A 16,359-nucleotide genomic window follows, 5' to 3' on the forward strand; every position below is an offset into this window, starting at 1 on the left:
CAAAGCATCCTTTTGGAAATGCTCTCTTCCCTGTGTGACACAATAAAAGCCAGGCTTTCATCCTACTCTTCTGGCTGCTTCTCTTCAGTCTACTCTTAGATGATGATGTTCCTAAAGTTTCTGTCCTAGGTCTCCTTTATTTTCTCTACGTGCTTTAAATAATCTAATTTACTTCTATAGCATCAATTATCACATTTATGCCAAGGATCCTCAAATCTACATCCAGCACAAACAATATTTATGAGGTACAAACCCATTCTCTCTGAAACCATCCACTTCTTTCCTACTGCCCACAACCAGGTATAAACCATCATTATCTCCCACCTACACTAACTCCTTTAGCCTTGGGCCTACACTTCTGCTCCCTTTCAATCCATTCTTCATTTTCTACACACTAGCCAGAGGCCTTGGGGGGGGGGGGGGGCACGTGTCTGTGTGTGTGTGCATGTACATGAAGTCACTTCCCTATCGAAAAGACATTAAAAGCTTCTCATTGTCCTTAAAGTTCAAAATCCTCAGCATTGCCCGTTATTTTCCAGTATGATCTGATCTTTGCCTACCTCCCTTCAGCCCCACCTCTCATTACACTCTCCTGCTGACAGTATGCACCAGCTGCATTTTAGGAACACTTCCTTACTTCCTCTTTTCTAGTCCTCAAAATAAACTCTCTCATCCTTTCTCAGTCCTCAAAATAAACTCTCTCATCTTCTGGGAGATTATCTTTAATCCCACAGATTGTATTAAAACTCCGGACTCCTACCATAATGATGTATGTCCCTCACCTGTCAGCATATCCATTACCCTTTATTATGTGGACTTGTAATTGTTTAATCTCTCTTGATAGATTCTAGGATCTGAAAACAGAGCCCAAATTACTCTTATTCAACACTGTATGCCAAAAAAAAAAAAAAAAAAAGTACAATGCCAGCTAGTACTAACAGCTCTGCACCCCCAGGACAAAGAATCTGAATCAAGAGAAGTTGTGACCTTTGTAGCTTTCCTTCCATCTAGAGGCTGAGTTTCACATACACAATTAGACTTCCTTAACAACTAAGGCAACTTCTCAGCAAACCCGAGGAAACCAAACAGGTGGAGTCTACTGCCATTTTCCTTCTTGTGAGTGACTACTCATTAGGGTTTCTCACACCACCAATCCCAACGGGGAAAACGCGGCCGCATTCCCCTACTAGTGGCCTTAGTGGCTTAGCAAGAGGACCTCAGACTGGCAGACACAAGACCAGAAAGGGATGTTGTCCCTGTGTCCCCTACAAAGACCAAGATGAGGTTTGGGCCGAAGCGAAGGACAAAGTTCTTTATTTCCCCACGTACCAAGCGAGGTGGAGCTGCCTCTGTGCGGTCCCGCCCGCCCCGGGACGCAGCCTGAGGAGGACGGTGGGACCCTGAACTGCACGGGAGCGTCCTTGGGATCGAGGACGCGTCTCTGCCTGCTGGGGAAGCTCCGGGCGTCCGAGGCGGCCGGCGGAGAAGTTGCAGCGGCGCCCCAGCGGGGTCGCTTGGTGCAGGGCTCACAGCCGGGGCCCGCACTCATGCTTGGGACCCGCAGCGCACAGTCCCCGGGCCGGCCGCGGGGAGAGCCTCATTCACTAACCCTGAGAGGGACGGACTGCGCCTCCTCGCCGGCGCCTCCAGGCACCATTCCCTCTCTGCCGCTGCCTGCTTCTGCAGTTGCTACTCCGCCGGCCTCCCGAGCCAAGCCCTAGCCAGTCGCCTGCCTTCCCTCTTCCACAGGCACCCCCACCTGCCTCAGGATGCGCCGCTTTGATTCCGGCTCGGCTCACTTTCCCACCACCGGAAGGCTGCCATCAGGCGCTTCCGGCTTCCGGGACGTACAGTGTCGCAAAGCGGAACTGCAAGGATTAGCGGGTGCCGGCTCCCGGAAGGTCACCGTGTGGAGGAGGAAGGGGTAACCCGGGTCGCCCTGCTGTTTCGGGGGAGCAACGGCCGAGCAGACGAACCCGGCCTAAGGCGGTGGTGATAAGCAGACGGGCAGTTTCCTGCGACACCATGGAGAGCGGCGGGGGAAGCGGGAACAAAACCACCGGGGGCTTGGCCGGCTTTTTCGGCGCCGGCGGGGCAAGTTACTCGCACGCGGATTTGGCCGGAGTCCCGCGTAAGTATCAGGCCTAGCTTGTGAACGAACATTTCTTACTGGTCCTTGCGACTCTTCCGGACGAATAGCGTCCTCTGTCCTTTTTTTGGCTGGCGTTCACTCCTTTCGGTACCACTGATGGAGTTCGTGTGTTTGCGCTGCCGCTCGTTCAACGTCGAACGAGTTTTTGCAGCCGTGGATCCCCGAGCAGGTCTGGCCGACCTGGACTCGGGAGACGTTGCCTCTTTTCTTCCTTTCATATCCAAGCCTGGTCCACAAATTCCTCTCTTTCCTCTCACACATTGCTTGTGCTTTGGGCTGTGTGCTCGACTCTAGATTAAGAGGTGAGCCTCGCTCTGCAAGTAAATACAGTCCAAATAGCTTGGAAATAACTTTTAAGCACAAAGTCTCGTGTTTCGAAGCTGAAAGGTAGCCGTCAGGTCAAAGCATTTAATATTGAATATAGGCAAGAAAGAAATTTGAATCGTGCCACCTGGAGGAGCTGAGAAGTGAGCTGCACTTTAAAGGTCGTTTATGGACTTGAAAAAAGAAGCCAGGTAAGAAAGGAAAAATACAAGATCAAAAGTGCAGAAGCATGAATACCCTGCCTGTACCCTCGATCCTGTGAATACATCTTCCACGAGTTTCAGATTTTATAGGTATTCACCTGGATGAATAGAACTTCTCCAGGTCTTTTATGCTCAAGAACAAAAGAGCCCTAGTGTCATTTCTGTCAAAACTGAATCTGGAACACATTTTTCATCTAACAAGTCCCCTGAGGTCTGGGTTTTGGAGCGCAAAGGGCACTCACTTCCTTAATGTGATAAGCATTGTTACATTAATTTGATTACGATTTTAAGGTAAATTAAGAGGTCGAGGGTGAACACCATTCATTGAGCACCTGGAATGGGCCAGTGACTTTTCTGGGTGCGGGACTACCGATGGTTAAAGGAGATGATTGCTGCATTCGTGGAGTTTACATCGTATTGAAGTGAGCCAAGTAACACAAACACTTCAGTTAGTGATAAGTTTATGTAAAGGCATCAAAACAAGATCGAGAAATGATGAAAGCAGCACACCATTTTAGAATGGGTCAGGGAAAGCAGCTAGAGGATGTTGACGTTTGAACTATGACCTGAGTACAGTACAAATGCTAGGAATGGGGGGCAGGTGTACAAGGGAAAGGTTAGTCCAAATGCCCTGAGGAAAAAAAAACACTTGACACGTTTAAAGGACAACTGATAGGCCTGTGTATCTACAAAGTTGCAAGGAAATTGGAGCTGTAGGAGGTCATGAGATCAGGAGGACAAGGAATGGCCATTAATGCAGTGTTTTATAAGCCATGGTAAGGATTTTGGATTTGATCGCAAGTGTGAATGGAAGTCATTCGCCCTGTTTTCTTTTCTTTAAAAAAAAAAAAAAAATTCACTTTAGTTGTTACATAGGAAATGAATCAAAGGGACTAGAGCAAGTTAAGGAGTCTGTTTAAGTAGATTCTTACTGTAGCCTAGGTGAGATTTAGTGATTGGACTAAAACGATAGCAGTAAGGGTGGTGGTAAGGAACAGTTCAGGATGAATATTGAATATAGAATTAGTAGGGCTTTCAATTGATGAAAAGACTATAGTCATGGGTATTTCACAGATTTGTGAACAATCAACAGATGTGCAGGAATTCAAGAGTTAAATTTAGAATGTGAGAAAGTTATTTTCCCGGGTAGATTTTTCCATTTTCAAAGTTAGTGGGATTCAAATCTGGCTCTCTGAGAGTTTCCATTTTCTTTTGTCCTTACCCACATTCCTTTGGTGATAACCCAAGAATGCTCTGCACTGACACAGCAAATGACCTTTGTCAGCAGCCGTCCATACTAAGATTTGAAGGAAGTACCTTAAAATATTTCTGTATAATACATAACCTGAGCACTGTTTTTCCCATGGAATTGATTGGTCTCTTATCAGTCTTATTTTGCAGTTTGTATAGATGTCAAGCATCCTTGTGACAGAGTAGAGGAAATTAGCTTTATAATTAACTTGAGCTATGCTTCCTGCTGCTTTATTTGATCCACATTATTGCCAGTATCTTTTTGGTATGAGAGCCTGAGCCACTCATGCAAGACCTGGTTTGAGGACCTCAGGAGGAGACAACCCTAAAACTGCCACGCAAGACAGGAGAAGCATAGAAAAGCAGAGAATTTCATATTCAGTGACCCTGAAAATCAAAATTGCAAAACACAAGAAACAGCATAATTAACACTGAATGAAATAACTTTTTAAAATTTCATTGCAATGTGATGTTTTCTTTCTAGTGACTGGTATGAACCCTCTGTCTCCTTATTTAAATGTGGATCCACGATACCTGGTGCAGGTAAGATTAAGGCTAGTCCCTTTATGAATTTATTAGTTTGGTCATGTATCTTACCGCTAAAAAAAAAAAAAAAAAAAAAAAAAACAGGTTCTTAGACTGACCAGATCTATGATACAGATTTCTGGAGGCATTAACTCTGGTCTCCATTCACCCTTTTTCATTTCCTTGGAAACTCTGGAGATTTGACTTGCATCTCCCTGATACTAATTAATTAATTCCCTTTAAAGGTTTTTTGGGGTCTCAGGTGGGTAAACGATAGCAGTATCGTTTTTTTTCTTTCCCATTTAAAGGTATTAAATATTTTCTTTCCCATTTAAAGGTATTAAATATTTTCCCATTAAAAATTAAAATATACTAACAAAATTTACCATCTTACCTATTTTTCAGTGTACTGTTCAGCTTTATTAACTACATTTATAATATTATGGAAGAATTACCACCTCCCATATCCAAAACTCATTTCATGATGTAAAACAAACTGTACCTATTAAAAAATAACTTCATTCTACCATTCCATTCACCTATCCCATGGCAACCACCCTTCTGTTTCCTCTAATTTTGATAACTAAATACCTCAAATAGGTGGAATCATACTGTATTTTTCCTTTGTGATTGGCTTATTTCATTTAGCATACTGTTCTCAAGTTTCATCTATGTTATAGCATGTGTCAGAATTTCCTTCTTTTTAAGGCTGGAGAAAATTAATCGAATAATATTCCATTTTGCTTATCCATTCCTCAGTCCCTAGATTGCTTCCATATTTTAGCTTTATGAATACTATTATGAACATTAGTGTACAAATGTCTCTTCCTGATCCTCCTTTTGATTCTTTTAATTATATATCCAGAAGTGAAATTACTGGATCGTAGGGAAATTTTATATTATTAATTGTCTGAGGAACTACCATTCTGTATTCCATAGCACTGTACCATTTTACATTCCCAAGAACTGCACAAAGGTTGCAATCCTCACCAACACTTGTTATTTTCTGTTTTTGTTTTTTAATCATAGCTATGCTAATGGGTAATGAGGGTGGTGGTCATTGTGATGTTGAGCATTTTTTTATAAGCTTATTGCCCGTTTTATACTTTGGAGAAATGTTTATATAAATCCATTATCCATTTTTTAATTGAGTCTTTATTGTTGTTGAATCTAAGTTTTCCATATGTTCTGAATGTTAACTCCTTATCAGATCCATGATTTGCAAATATTTTCTCCCATCCTGTGGGTTACCTTTTTACTATTCTGATACTGTCTTTTGAGGCACAAAATTCTTTAAATTTTACAGAGGTCAGTTTTTCTATTTTTTTCTTTTGTTGCCTGTGCCTTTATGGTCAGATCCAAGAAGTCATTGCCAAATCCAGTGTCACAAAACTTTTCCCCTATGTTATCTTCTAAGAGTTTTATGGTCTTAGATGTTACATTTAGTTCAGATCCATTTAATTTTTGTATTAGGTTTTAGGTAATGATCTAAATTCATTTGATTACATAGATATCCAATTTTTAAAGCACTATTTGTTAAAAAGAGTGTCTTTTTCTCTTGGAATGGTCTTAGCCCTCTTGTTCAAAATCATTGGATCAGGGACGCCTGGTGACTCAGCAGTTGAGCATCTGCCTTTGGCTTAGGGCATCATCCTGGAGTCCCACATCAGGCTTCCTGCATGGAGCCTGCTTCTCCCTCTGCCTATGTCTCTGCATCTCTTTCTGTGTCTCATGAATAAATAAATAAAATCTTTAAAAACAAAACAAAATCATTGGACCATATATGTGAGGATTTATTTCCAGGTTCTGTAATTTGTTTCATTGGTCTATATATCTGTCTTTGTGTCAGCATCACACTTTTGATTACAGTAACCTTACGGTAAGTTTTGAAATCAGGAACATGATGATTGTTCTTTTTCTTTTCTTCTTTCTTTCTTTTTTTTTTTTTTTTTTTTTTTGTTCTTTTTCAAGATTGTTTTGGCTATTAGGGATTCATTGAGATTCTGGGATGGGTTTTTCTATTTGCAGAAATATCATTGGTATTTTGATAGGGATTGCATTGAATCTATAGATTCTTTTGAATAGTATTGACATCTTAACAGAATAAAGTCTTCCAACCCACAGACATGGGATATGTTTCCATATATTCAAGTCTTTAATTTCTTTTAAGAGGTTTTATGGTTTTCATTGTGTAAGACTTTCACCTCCTTGGTTAAGTTCATTCCCAAGTATTATTCCTTTTGGTGCTATTATAAAAGGAATTGCTTTTGTAATTTCTTTTTCAAATTGTTCGTTATTAACACATGGAAATCCTTTTAATTTTTTGTGTTGATTTTTTTGTATCCTGCTACTTTGCTAAATATATTAGATCTAATATATTTTCTTAGTGCCATGTGTAGGATTTTCTATGTATAAGATCATTTTATCTACAAAAATAAGAAATTTTGCTTCTTCCTTTCTGATTTGGATACTGTTTATTTCTTCTTGCCCAATTGCTGTGGCTAGAACATTTAGTACAAGTATCCTTCACTTTTTTGAAATTCACATCGTTCCACTTTTATGAGAGACCTACATTATGTAGATCTGAATCTAGTACCTGTTTACACTGGCCAAAAGAAATCAGAAGAGGATTTTTGCTTTTACCAAAAAAGTGAAAAGCAAAAATAGCATTCAGCATTTGCTCTGCAGTGAACTCTTCTAATGGCACCTTTCAGGCTCCTTCCTGGGGGGTCTACACTCAGCATTTCAGCATTAAGAGATCGCAGCTTTGAACTATGTGAGCGTCTGTGCTTTATCTTTGTGCGTCTGATAGCAAGCTGTGTCCTAAAGTATGAGAAAAGCCTGAGAGGTTATCTTTTGGGTCTGGGAATAATCCATTTTTCCATGTAAGTTGATGAGAATTGCTTCTTCACTTTATGCCATTTTGACTCACAGAAGGTTTCATGGGAATGCTCTACTCATAGATATCAGGGGAGGCTTGTAGTATCTCGAACACAAGAGACAGAAATGGTCGTCCTTGCCTTTTCCTGATCTTGGAGGGAAAGTTTTTATCTTTTACCTTGGAATAAGATGTTCATTCTGGGCTTTCCTTATATGGCTTTTATTATGTTGCATTAGTTTTCTTCCTAGTCCTAGTTTGTTGAATTTTTTTAGTCATAAAAGTGTGTAGGATTTTGTTAGATGCTTTTTTTTTTTTTTTTTTTTTTTTTTTTTTGTGCAGTAGTTGAGGTGATCATGTGCTTTTTTTTTTTTTTTTCCTTCTTTCAGAGCGTTGTATTATGTTGATCAGTTTTCATGTATTGGACCATCCTGCATAACATTAATAAATCCCGCATGGTCATAGTTTGTAATCCTTTTAGTATGCTACTGAATTTGGTTTCCTAGTATTTTATTGAGAATTTTGTATCAGTGTTGATAGGATATAGTGTTGATAGGTCTGTAGTTTTCTTGTAGTGTCCTTGTCTGGCTTTGGTATAAGAGTAATGCTGGCCTTAAACAAAGTATTGCCTCCACTTTAATTTTTGGAAAAGTTTAAAAAGAATTAGTGTTTTTTCAATGTCTGGTAGACTTCACTAGTGAAGTCATTAGGTCCAGGGCTTTTCTTTGTTTCTTTTTTGAGAGAGAGAGAGAACACAGGGTGGAGGTGGGGCAGAGGGAAAGGAGAGAAAATCTAAAGCAGGCTCCAAACCCCGCACAGAGTCTATGTGGGATTTAATCTCAACCCTAAAGTCATGATGAGCCAAAATCAAAAGTTGGACCCTTAACCAACTAAGCCACCCAAGTGCCTCTGTTGTGACAGTTTTTATTCCTGATTTCAGTCTTCTTATTAGTTAGTTTTGGTGTATTTGGATATTCTGTGTCTTGGTGAGTTTTGTATCTCTAGGAATTTATGTATTTCATCAAGATTATCTAATTTGTTGGCATGCAGTCTTTCATGGTATTTTTAATTCTATAGAATCAATAGTGACTTTCATGTCTGATGTTAATATTTTGAGTTTTTTTTTTCTTGTTCATTTAGCTAAAGGTTTTTCAATTTTGTTTCTCTTCAAAGAACCAACTTTTAGGTTCATTGATTTTTTTTTTTCTCTACTGTTTACTTTTTTATTTTTATCTTCTCTAATCTTTATTATGTCCTGCTAGCTTTAGGTTTAGTTTCCTCTTTTTCTAGTTCCTTATGTTGCAAAGTTAGGTGTTTTTTTTTTTTTTTAAGTTAGGTGGTTTATTTGAGATCTCTGATTTTTTTTTAAGATTTTATTTATTTATTCATAAAAGACACAGGAGAGAGGCAGAGACACAGGTAGAGGGAGAAGCAGGCTCCCTGCGGGGGGCCCGATGCAGGACTCGATCCCAGGACCTGGGATCATGACCTAAGTTGAAGGCAAACGCTAAACCACTGAGCAACCCAAGCGTCCCTCTTTGATTTTTTTTTTAATAAGCATTTATAGCTCTGAATTTTCCCCTTAGCACTGCTTTGACTGGATCTTATAAGTTTTGATGTATTTTCTTTTTTATTCATAATTATTTTCTAATATCTCTTATGATTTCTTTGATCTTTTAGTGGTGTACAGTTGTATTTAATTTCCATGAATTTGTGAATTTTTCATTTTATTTCTGTTACTGATTTCTAACTCATACTGTTGTGGTTGGAGAAGATACTTTGTATGGTATCTTTTAAAATGTATTGAGACTTAATTTGTGTCTTAACATATAATCTGTCCTGGAAAACGTCCCACATGAATTTGAGAATAAGGTTTATGCTATTATTGTTAGGTAGAGTGTCTTGTATATGTCTCTTAGATCCGTTCTTTTTTTTATTGTGTTAAGTCCTCATTTTTATTATCTTCGGTCTGGTTATGATAGTTATTCATTATTGAGAAGAGAGTATTGAAGTTTCTAATTCTTACTGTAGAAATTTTGATTTCTACCTTTAATTCTACTATTTTATACTTAATATATATTAATGATCTATTACTAGGAATGTAAATGTTTATGATTGAATCTTTCTGTTGTATTAAACCTTTTATTAATATTCTCTGTCTTTTGTGACTTATTGGATTTAAAATCTATATTTTCTGATATTAGTATGGCCACACTACTGTCTTTGGTTATTATTTGCATGGAATATCTTTTGCTGTCATTTCACTTTGAATCTTTTTGTATCTTTGGAATTAAAGTAAACCTCAGTGTAGTTGGATCCTGGTATTTTATCTATTGTGTCCATCTTATATCTTCAGTTAGAGAGTTTGATCAATTTATATTTCAAGTGATTGTCTATAAGGAAGGATTTCTATCATTTTGCTGTTTGTTTTCTAGCTTTTTTGTCCCTCATTTCTTGCATTACTATCTTTTCTGTTTGCTTGATTTTTTTTCCAGTGCAATGTTTAAATTTCTTAATTTCCTTTTGTATATATTCTATAGCTATATTCTTTGTAGTTACCAAAGGGATATCCTGAAATTTTAAAACTAATTTAAAATCTAATTAAATCTAATTTGATCTAATCTTAAATTTGAATTTTTACTAGTTTAGCTTTAATAACATACAAAAACACTACTTCTATAACAAGTGTGTACCCCTTCTCTCAGTTGTTAATTTCATAGATTTACATCTTTATACATTGTGTGCCCCAAGACATAAACTATTCTTTTTTTTTTTTTTTCTTAAGATTTTATTTGTCCCTTCATGAGAGAGACAGAGAGATAGGCAGAGAGAGAAGCAGGCTCCCTGCAGGGATCCCAATGTGGAACTCAGTCCTAGGACCCAAATATCATGCCTGAGCCAAAGGCAGATGCTCAGCCACTGAGCCACCCAGGTTTTCCCTAATGATTCTTTTATATATTTTAATATCCAAAATTTTGTGGAAAAGAAAATGTAGAGTTTGAAACCAAAGTTACAGTAGTGCTCTTTTTATAATTGCCCATGTATTTGCCTTTATTGAAATCTTTCTCTCTCCATAAGGGTTTGAATTGTGATCATATCTTGCAGGACAGGTCTAGTAGTCAAACTTCCTCAGCATCTGCTAATGTCTGAATATTTCCTTCACTTTTGAAGGGCAGTTTTGGTGGATGTAGCATTCTTGGTTGACAGGTTTTTTTCTTTTAACATTTTAAATGTATTGGCACCTTGCCTTGTGGCCTCCAAACTGTCTCTCTCAAGAAATCTGATAGTCTTATTGAGGATCTCTTATATGTGACAAATTGCTTCTTTCTTGCTGCTTTCAAGATTCTTTCTTTTTCTTAGGCTTTTAAATTTTTACTTTTAATGTGTCTCAATGTGAGTATCTGATTTTATCTTGAATATTCATTGAGCTTCTTGGATGTTCATATTCATCTCTTTCATCAAATTCCGCAAGTTTTCAGCCATTATTTCTTCAAACATTCTCTCCTTCTTCTGGGACTCTCACAGTCTGTGTTACTCAAGTTTGTGGTATTTCACCAGTACCTTAGGTTCTGTTTGCCATTTTTCAATCATTTTCTTCCTGTTGCTAAGACTCAGTAGTTTATATTGTCCTGTCTTGAAGTTTGGTAATTCTTTCCGCCTACCTAAATCTGCCTATGAATCCCTCTAGTGAATCTTTCAGTTACTGTACTTCTCACCTCCAGAATTTTTTTGTTTTTTTTTGTTTGTTTGTTTGCTTGGTTTTTGTTTTTTTAGATTTTCTTTTTCTTTATTAATATTTCCTTTCCATTCTATTCATACATTGTTTTGACATTCTCTATATCTTCTTTAGTTCTTCAACCATCTTTAAGACAGTTGTTTTAAAGTCTTTGCCTAGTAGATCCACCATCCGGACATGCAGGTGGTACGTTTTTGTTGATTTTTTTGTTTTTCCTTTGGATGTCACACTTTTCTATTTTTCTGTATGCCTAGTGGTTTTTGTTGTTGAAAATTGACATTTGAATCTAATAATGTGCTTCTGGAAATAAGATGTTCTACATTCCCCAGGATTTGCTCTTTAATTATTACTTTTGTTTACTCTTTTGAGGTTTTTTTTTATTAATGTGGTATGTCTTTGTGCCAAGGACCAGCGTATTTCTTAGTTCTTTTCTGAGCTTGCACTTTTCCAGGTCCTGTGTTATTACTTTCTTATTTTACCTTTATGCACAGTTGCTTTTGAATGTCCAGTCTTTAATATCTGGCTCCCAACAATGGGGAAAAGAGAGCTTGAAAGGGAAACAAAAAGGGGAGTAGCTCTTATTCAAATTCCCTGGAAGTCTGTGGGGGTTGGAGGACATGCAACAATAGCTTTGTATCTCTGTGATCAGAGCACAAATTAAAGGTTTATTTTTTAAAACAACAGGAACTAATTTTTAAAGCACACCAATAGGGCAGCCCTGGTGGCTTAATGGTTTAGCGCCCTTCGGCTCAGGGCATGATCCTGGAGTCCCGGGATCGAGTTCCACGTCGGGCTCCCTGCATGGAGCCTGCTTCTCCCTCTGCCTGTGTCTCTGCCTCTCTCTCTCTCTCTCTCTTTCTCTCTCTCTCTGTCTCTAATAAATAAAATCTTTTTTTTAAAAAAAAGCACCCCAATAAAAATATTGGAGTGTATAGTTGCAAAGTTCTAAAAAATTGTTAATGGTAAGTTATTTAAGTGGGAAATAGTGACATAAATAGTAATTAAATTCTATAAATGAGAATGTAAAATCTGGCAATCTTAACGAAATCTTGAACCAGATATTTACGTTAAAAAACATGTATTGGGGCAGCCTGGGTGGTTCTTCGGTTTAGTGCCGCCTTCAGCCCGGGGTGTGATCCTGGAGCCCTGGGATCGAGTCCCTCATCGGGCACCCTGCATGGAGCCTGTTTCTCCCTCTTCCTGTTTCTCTGCCTCTCTCTGTGTGTCTCTTATGAATAAATAAATAAATAAATAACCTTTAAAAAATGTATATTTCTATTTGAATTCATTTTGCTTTATATTAGATTATTAATCTAATATATTAATATTAACTAATAATATGTTATGATATATAATATATTACATATAATAATATATTAAACTATTAATCTTTCTATTAGATTATGAATTTATTTATTTGAGATATAAGGGAGAGGGGCAGAAGGAGAGCGAACCTCAGACTCCTCACTGAGTGCAGAGCCTGACAAGGGGCTCCATCCCAGGATCCTGAGATCATGTCTTATGCCAAAACCAAGAGTTGGAGATCCCTGGGTGGCTTAGCGGTTTAGCGCCTGCCTTTGGCCCAGGGCACGGTCCTGGAGTCCCGGGATCGAGTCCCGCATCTGGCTCCGGCATGGAGCCTGCTTCTTCCTTTGCCTGTGTCTCTGCCTCTCTCTCTCTCTCTCTCTCTGTCTCATGAATAAATAAATAAAATCTTAAAACAAAACCAAGAGTCAGAAACTTAACTGACTATACCACCCAGATGCTCCCTATATTTTAAGGTTTACATTTGCTTCAGCCTCTCTTTTTTGTTATTTGGAGAAGATGGTAATTCAGCGCAGGTTACGTTGCAAATTGCAGTGTTTTTTTAAAGCTCAATTATAACAACAGGATATTAGACTAAACTGATCAAGACACTACAAAGAGTATTGGATATCTCAGGAATGCAAGATTAATTTAACATCTGAAAATCAACATGCTAAGTTATATCAGGAAAGAATAAAAGAAGAAACTCAATAGACATAGAAAAACATCTGACTAAATTCAGTGTTCCTTTGTGATAAAAACATTCATTAAGCTAAGAATAGGGACATCTGGGTGGCTCAGCAGTTTAGTGCCTGGCTTCAGCCCAGGGCATGGTCCCAGAGTCCCAGGATCTAGTCCTGCATCAGGCTTCCTACATGGAGCCTGCTTCTCCCTCTGCCTATGTCTCTGCCTCTCTCTATATATGTCTCATGAATAAATAAATAAAATCTTAAAAAAAAAAGCTAGGAATAGAGGGAAACTTCTTCAAACTGACAAATGGCATTTGTAAAGTAACCAAAGCTAACATCAAATGTAATGATGAAAGACTGAATACCAGTAATTAGGAACAAGACTCTTATCTACTATCTTCATTTCTGTTCAGTATTTTTTTTTAAACATTTTATTTATTTATTCATAGAGACACACAGAGAGAGAGAGAGGCAGAGACACAGGCAGAGGGAGAAGCAGGCTCCATGCAGGGAGCCCGATGTGGGACTCGATCCCGGGTCTCCGGGATCACGCCCTGGGCTGGAGGCAGCGCTAAACCCGCTGAGCCACCTGGGCTGCCCTGTTCAGTATTTTTTACCCAGGGCAGTTAGGCAAGAAAATGAAGCGGCATTCAGATTGATAAAAGTAGAAGTAAAACTAGATAGATATTTGCAGATGGCATGGTCTTATCTATAGAAAATTTTCAGTGTGCTCAGTCAGTTAAGCCTCCGACTCTTGACTTTGGCTCAGGTCATGATCTTCAGGGTCCTGAGTTGAGCCCTGTGTCAGGCTCCATAATCAGTGTGGAGTCTGCTTATCTCTCTCCCTCTGCTCCTCCTACATGTGCTCATGTGTGCACTCTCTCAAATAAATAAATAAAATCTTTAGGAAAAAAAGGAAGAAAGAAAATTTTTACAGAAACCACAAAATACTATTAGAAATAATAACTTCAACAAAGCTTCAAGTTAGAAGATCAATGTACATACTCAAGTTATTTTTTAACCAGTAATAATAGACGCTACAAAAATGAAAGTACAAAAACAATTTGATTTACAACATCATCAAAAAGAATAAAAAATTTAGGAATAAATTCAAGGAAATACAAAAGTTATACTCTGAAAAATATGAAACATTGAAAAAACCTGAAAGAAGACTTAAATAGAAAAATCAGAAGGTTGCATTTTTTGGGTAGAGAATATTATTAAAATTACAATAATCTACAAATTTCTATGCAGGTTCAGCACAGTTCCTTTAGAAATCTCAGCTGACTTTCTAGAAAAGTCAGTCAATTTCCTTTCCAGAAATTGACTGGCTGACCCTAAAATTCATATGGAAATTCAAGGAATGCAGAATAACCACTAATCTTGAAAATAATTCCACACTTCTCCCTTATAATCTACAAAAATTAAGACATTATTGTACTAGTATGAGGATAGCTCCACTGATCAACAATATAAAATTAGGGGCCCAGAAATAAGCTCTCACATTTATAGTCCGTTTTCAAGGAAAGTACTAAGACTGTTAAGTAGGGGGAAAATGGTCTTTTCAACAAACTGTGTTGGGACAACTGAATCTGTACACAAAAAAATGAACTCAGACCCCTGCCTCATATCATATTCAAATATTAACTCAGAATGGGTCAAAGACATAAATATGAGAGTTACAAAACTGTGAACTCTTAGAAAAAATTATAGGTATAAATATTTGTGACTTTAATTTAGGTGCTGATTTCTTAGATATGACACCAAAAGCACAAGTGATTAAAAATAATTAGTAATTGGATTTAATAAAAACTTAGAACTTTTCTGCTGCAGACTACAAAGTCAAGAAAAGGAAAAGACAGTCCACAAATTGGGAGAACATAATTATAAATCATATTTGATAAGGACTTACATCAAGAATATTTAATTTGGGCAGCCCGGTGGCTCAGCGGTTTAGCACCGCCTTTGGCCCAGGGCCTGATCCTGGAGACTCGGTATTGAGTCCCCACGTCAGGCTCCCTGCATGGAGCCTGCTTCTCCCTCTGCCTGTGTCTCTGCCTCTCTCTCTCTCTGTGTCTCTCATGAATAAATAAATAAAGTCTTTTTAAAAAGAATATTTAATTTTGGGGATACCTGGGTGACTCAGTGGTTGATCATCTGCCTTTGAGTCAGGACATGACCCCAGGATTCTGAGATTGAGTGCCACATCAGTTTCCCCATGGGGAACCTGCTTCTCCCTCTGTCTATGTCTCTGCCTCTTTTTCTCTGTCTCATGAATAAATAAAACTTATCTTTAAAAAAAAGAATATATAATATTTTAGGAAACTCTTAAAACTCAATTTAAAAACGGATAAAAGATTTGAATAGACATCTCTCCAAAAAGATACAGTAATGTTCGATAATCACATAAAAGACATTCAACATCACTTACTAGGGAGATGCAAATTACAAAACCAAAGTGAGATACCACTTCACCCTTGGTACAGCAATAATCAGAAACACGCACTAACTGGTTTTGGTGAGGACGTGCGGAAATTGGACCTTCATGCACTGCTGGTGGAAATGTAAATTGAAACAGCTGCTTTGGAAATAGTCTGACAGTTTCTCAAAATATTAAAAATAGAGTTACCATATGACCCAGTAATTCTACTCAGAGATATACCCAAGAGAATTAGAAACATATGTCCACAAAACAAATTGTACATGAATGTTCATATCAGGTTTATTCTAACGAGCCAAAAAGTAGACACAACCCAAATGTCTTATCAACTTAAGAATAAACAAAATGTGGCTTCTCGTGCAGTGAGATATTTAGCAGTAAAAAAAGGATGAAGTAATGATACATGCTGCATCATGGGTGAACCTTGTAAACTTACTACATAAAAGAAACCAAATCATAAAAGACTCTATATTATATTATTCTACTTATATAAAATGTCCAGAATTGACAAATGAATGAGACAGAAAACAGATTGATGAGTAGCTGCCAAGGGTAGGGGATAAATGGAGAACTGACTATTGCTCCCAGGTACCAGGTTCTTTTTGTGGGATAAAGTATAGTCTTTGTTGTAGAATTCTGAATATACTAAAAACTATTGAATTGTGCACTTTAAATAGGTGAATTATATGATGTGTGAATTATATATCAGTAAATTGAGTGGGGTTTTGGTTGTTTTTTTGTTTTTGTTTTTTTGTTTTTAAGAGTGATGGTTAGGACTTTTTGTTTCAAGTTGAATCACTAACAATATTTGACTACCTGCATTTCTTGAGTGTGTTTCAATAAAGGCAAGTTGTTT

The 16,359-nt window shown here is 37.8% G+C and overlaps 2 protein-coding genes across 5 annotated transcripts in view; one reads left to right on the forward strand and one right to left on the reverse strand.

Annotated features, from left to right (window-relative positions):
* PARG (poly(ADP-ribose) glycohydrolase) overlaps positions 1-1,854 on the reverse strand; it is a 119,121-nt gene extending 117,267 nt beyond the window's left edge. Inside the window, exon 1 of one of the 4 annotated variants that reach the window (XM_038578079.1) lies at positions 1,764-1,854. Coding sequence is in view for 1 of the 4 variants with exons in the window: in XM_038578077.1 (XP_038434005.1) it covers positions 1,330-1,549 (220 nt within the window). In the remaining 3 variants the exon portion in view is untranslated. Of the gene's footprint in view, positions 1-1,329 lie in introns of all 4 variants that reach the window. The other 3 variants (XM_038578078.1, XM_038578077.1, XM_038578080.1) reach the window with 3 other exon arrangements.
* A 3-nt stretch (positions 1,855-1,857) lies between these two features.
* LOC486776 (mitochondrial import inner membrane translocase subunit Tim23) overlaps positions 1,858-16,359 on the forward strand; it is a 33,726-nt gene continuing 19,224 nt past the window's right edge. Inside the window, exons 1-2 of the mRNA XM_038578089.1 lie at positions 1,858-2,131; positions 4,415-4,473. Coding sequence (XP_038434017.1) covers positions 2,026-2,131; positions 4,415-4,473 — 165 coding nt within the window. The 5' untranslated portion in view covers positions 1,858-2,025. The remainder of the gene's footprint in view (positions 2,132-4,414; positions 4,474-16,359) is intronic.

This window comes from Canis lupus, chromosome 28 (assembly GCF_011100685.1).
Source record: "Canis lupus familiaris isolate Mischka breed German Shepherd chromosome 28, alternate assembly UU_Cfam_GSD_1.0, whole genome shotgun sequence".
Classification (NCBI taxonomy): Eukaryota; Metazoa; Chordata; class Mammalia; order Carnivora; family Canidae; genus Canis; species Canis lupus.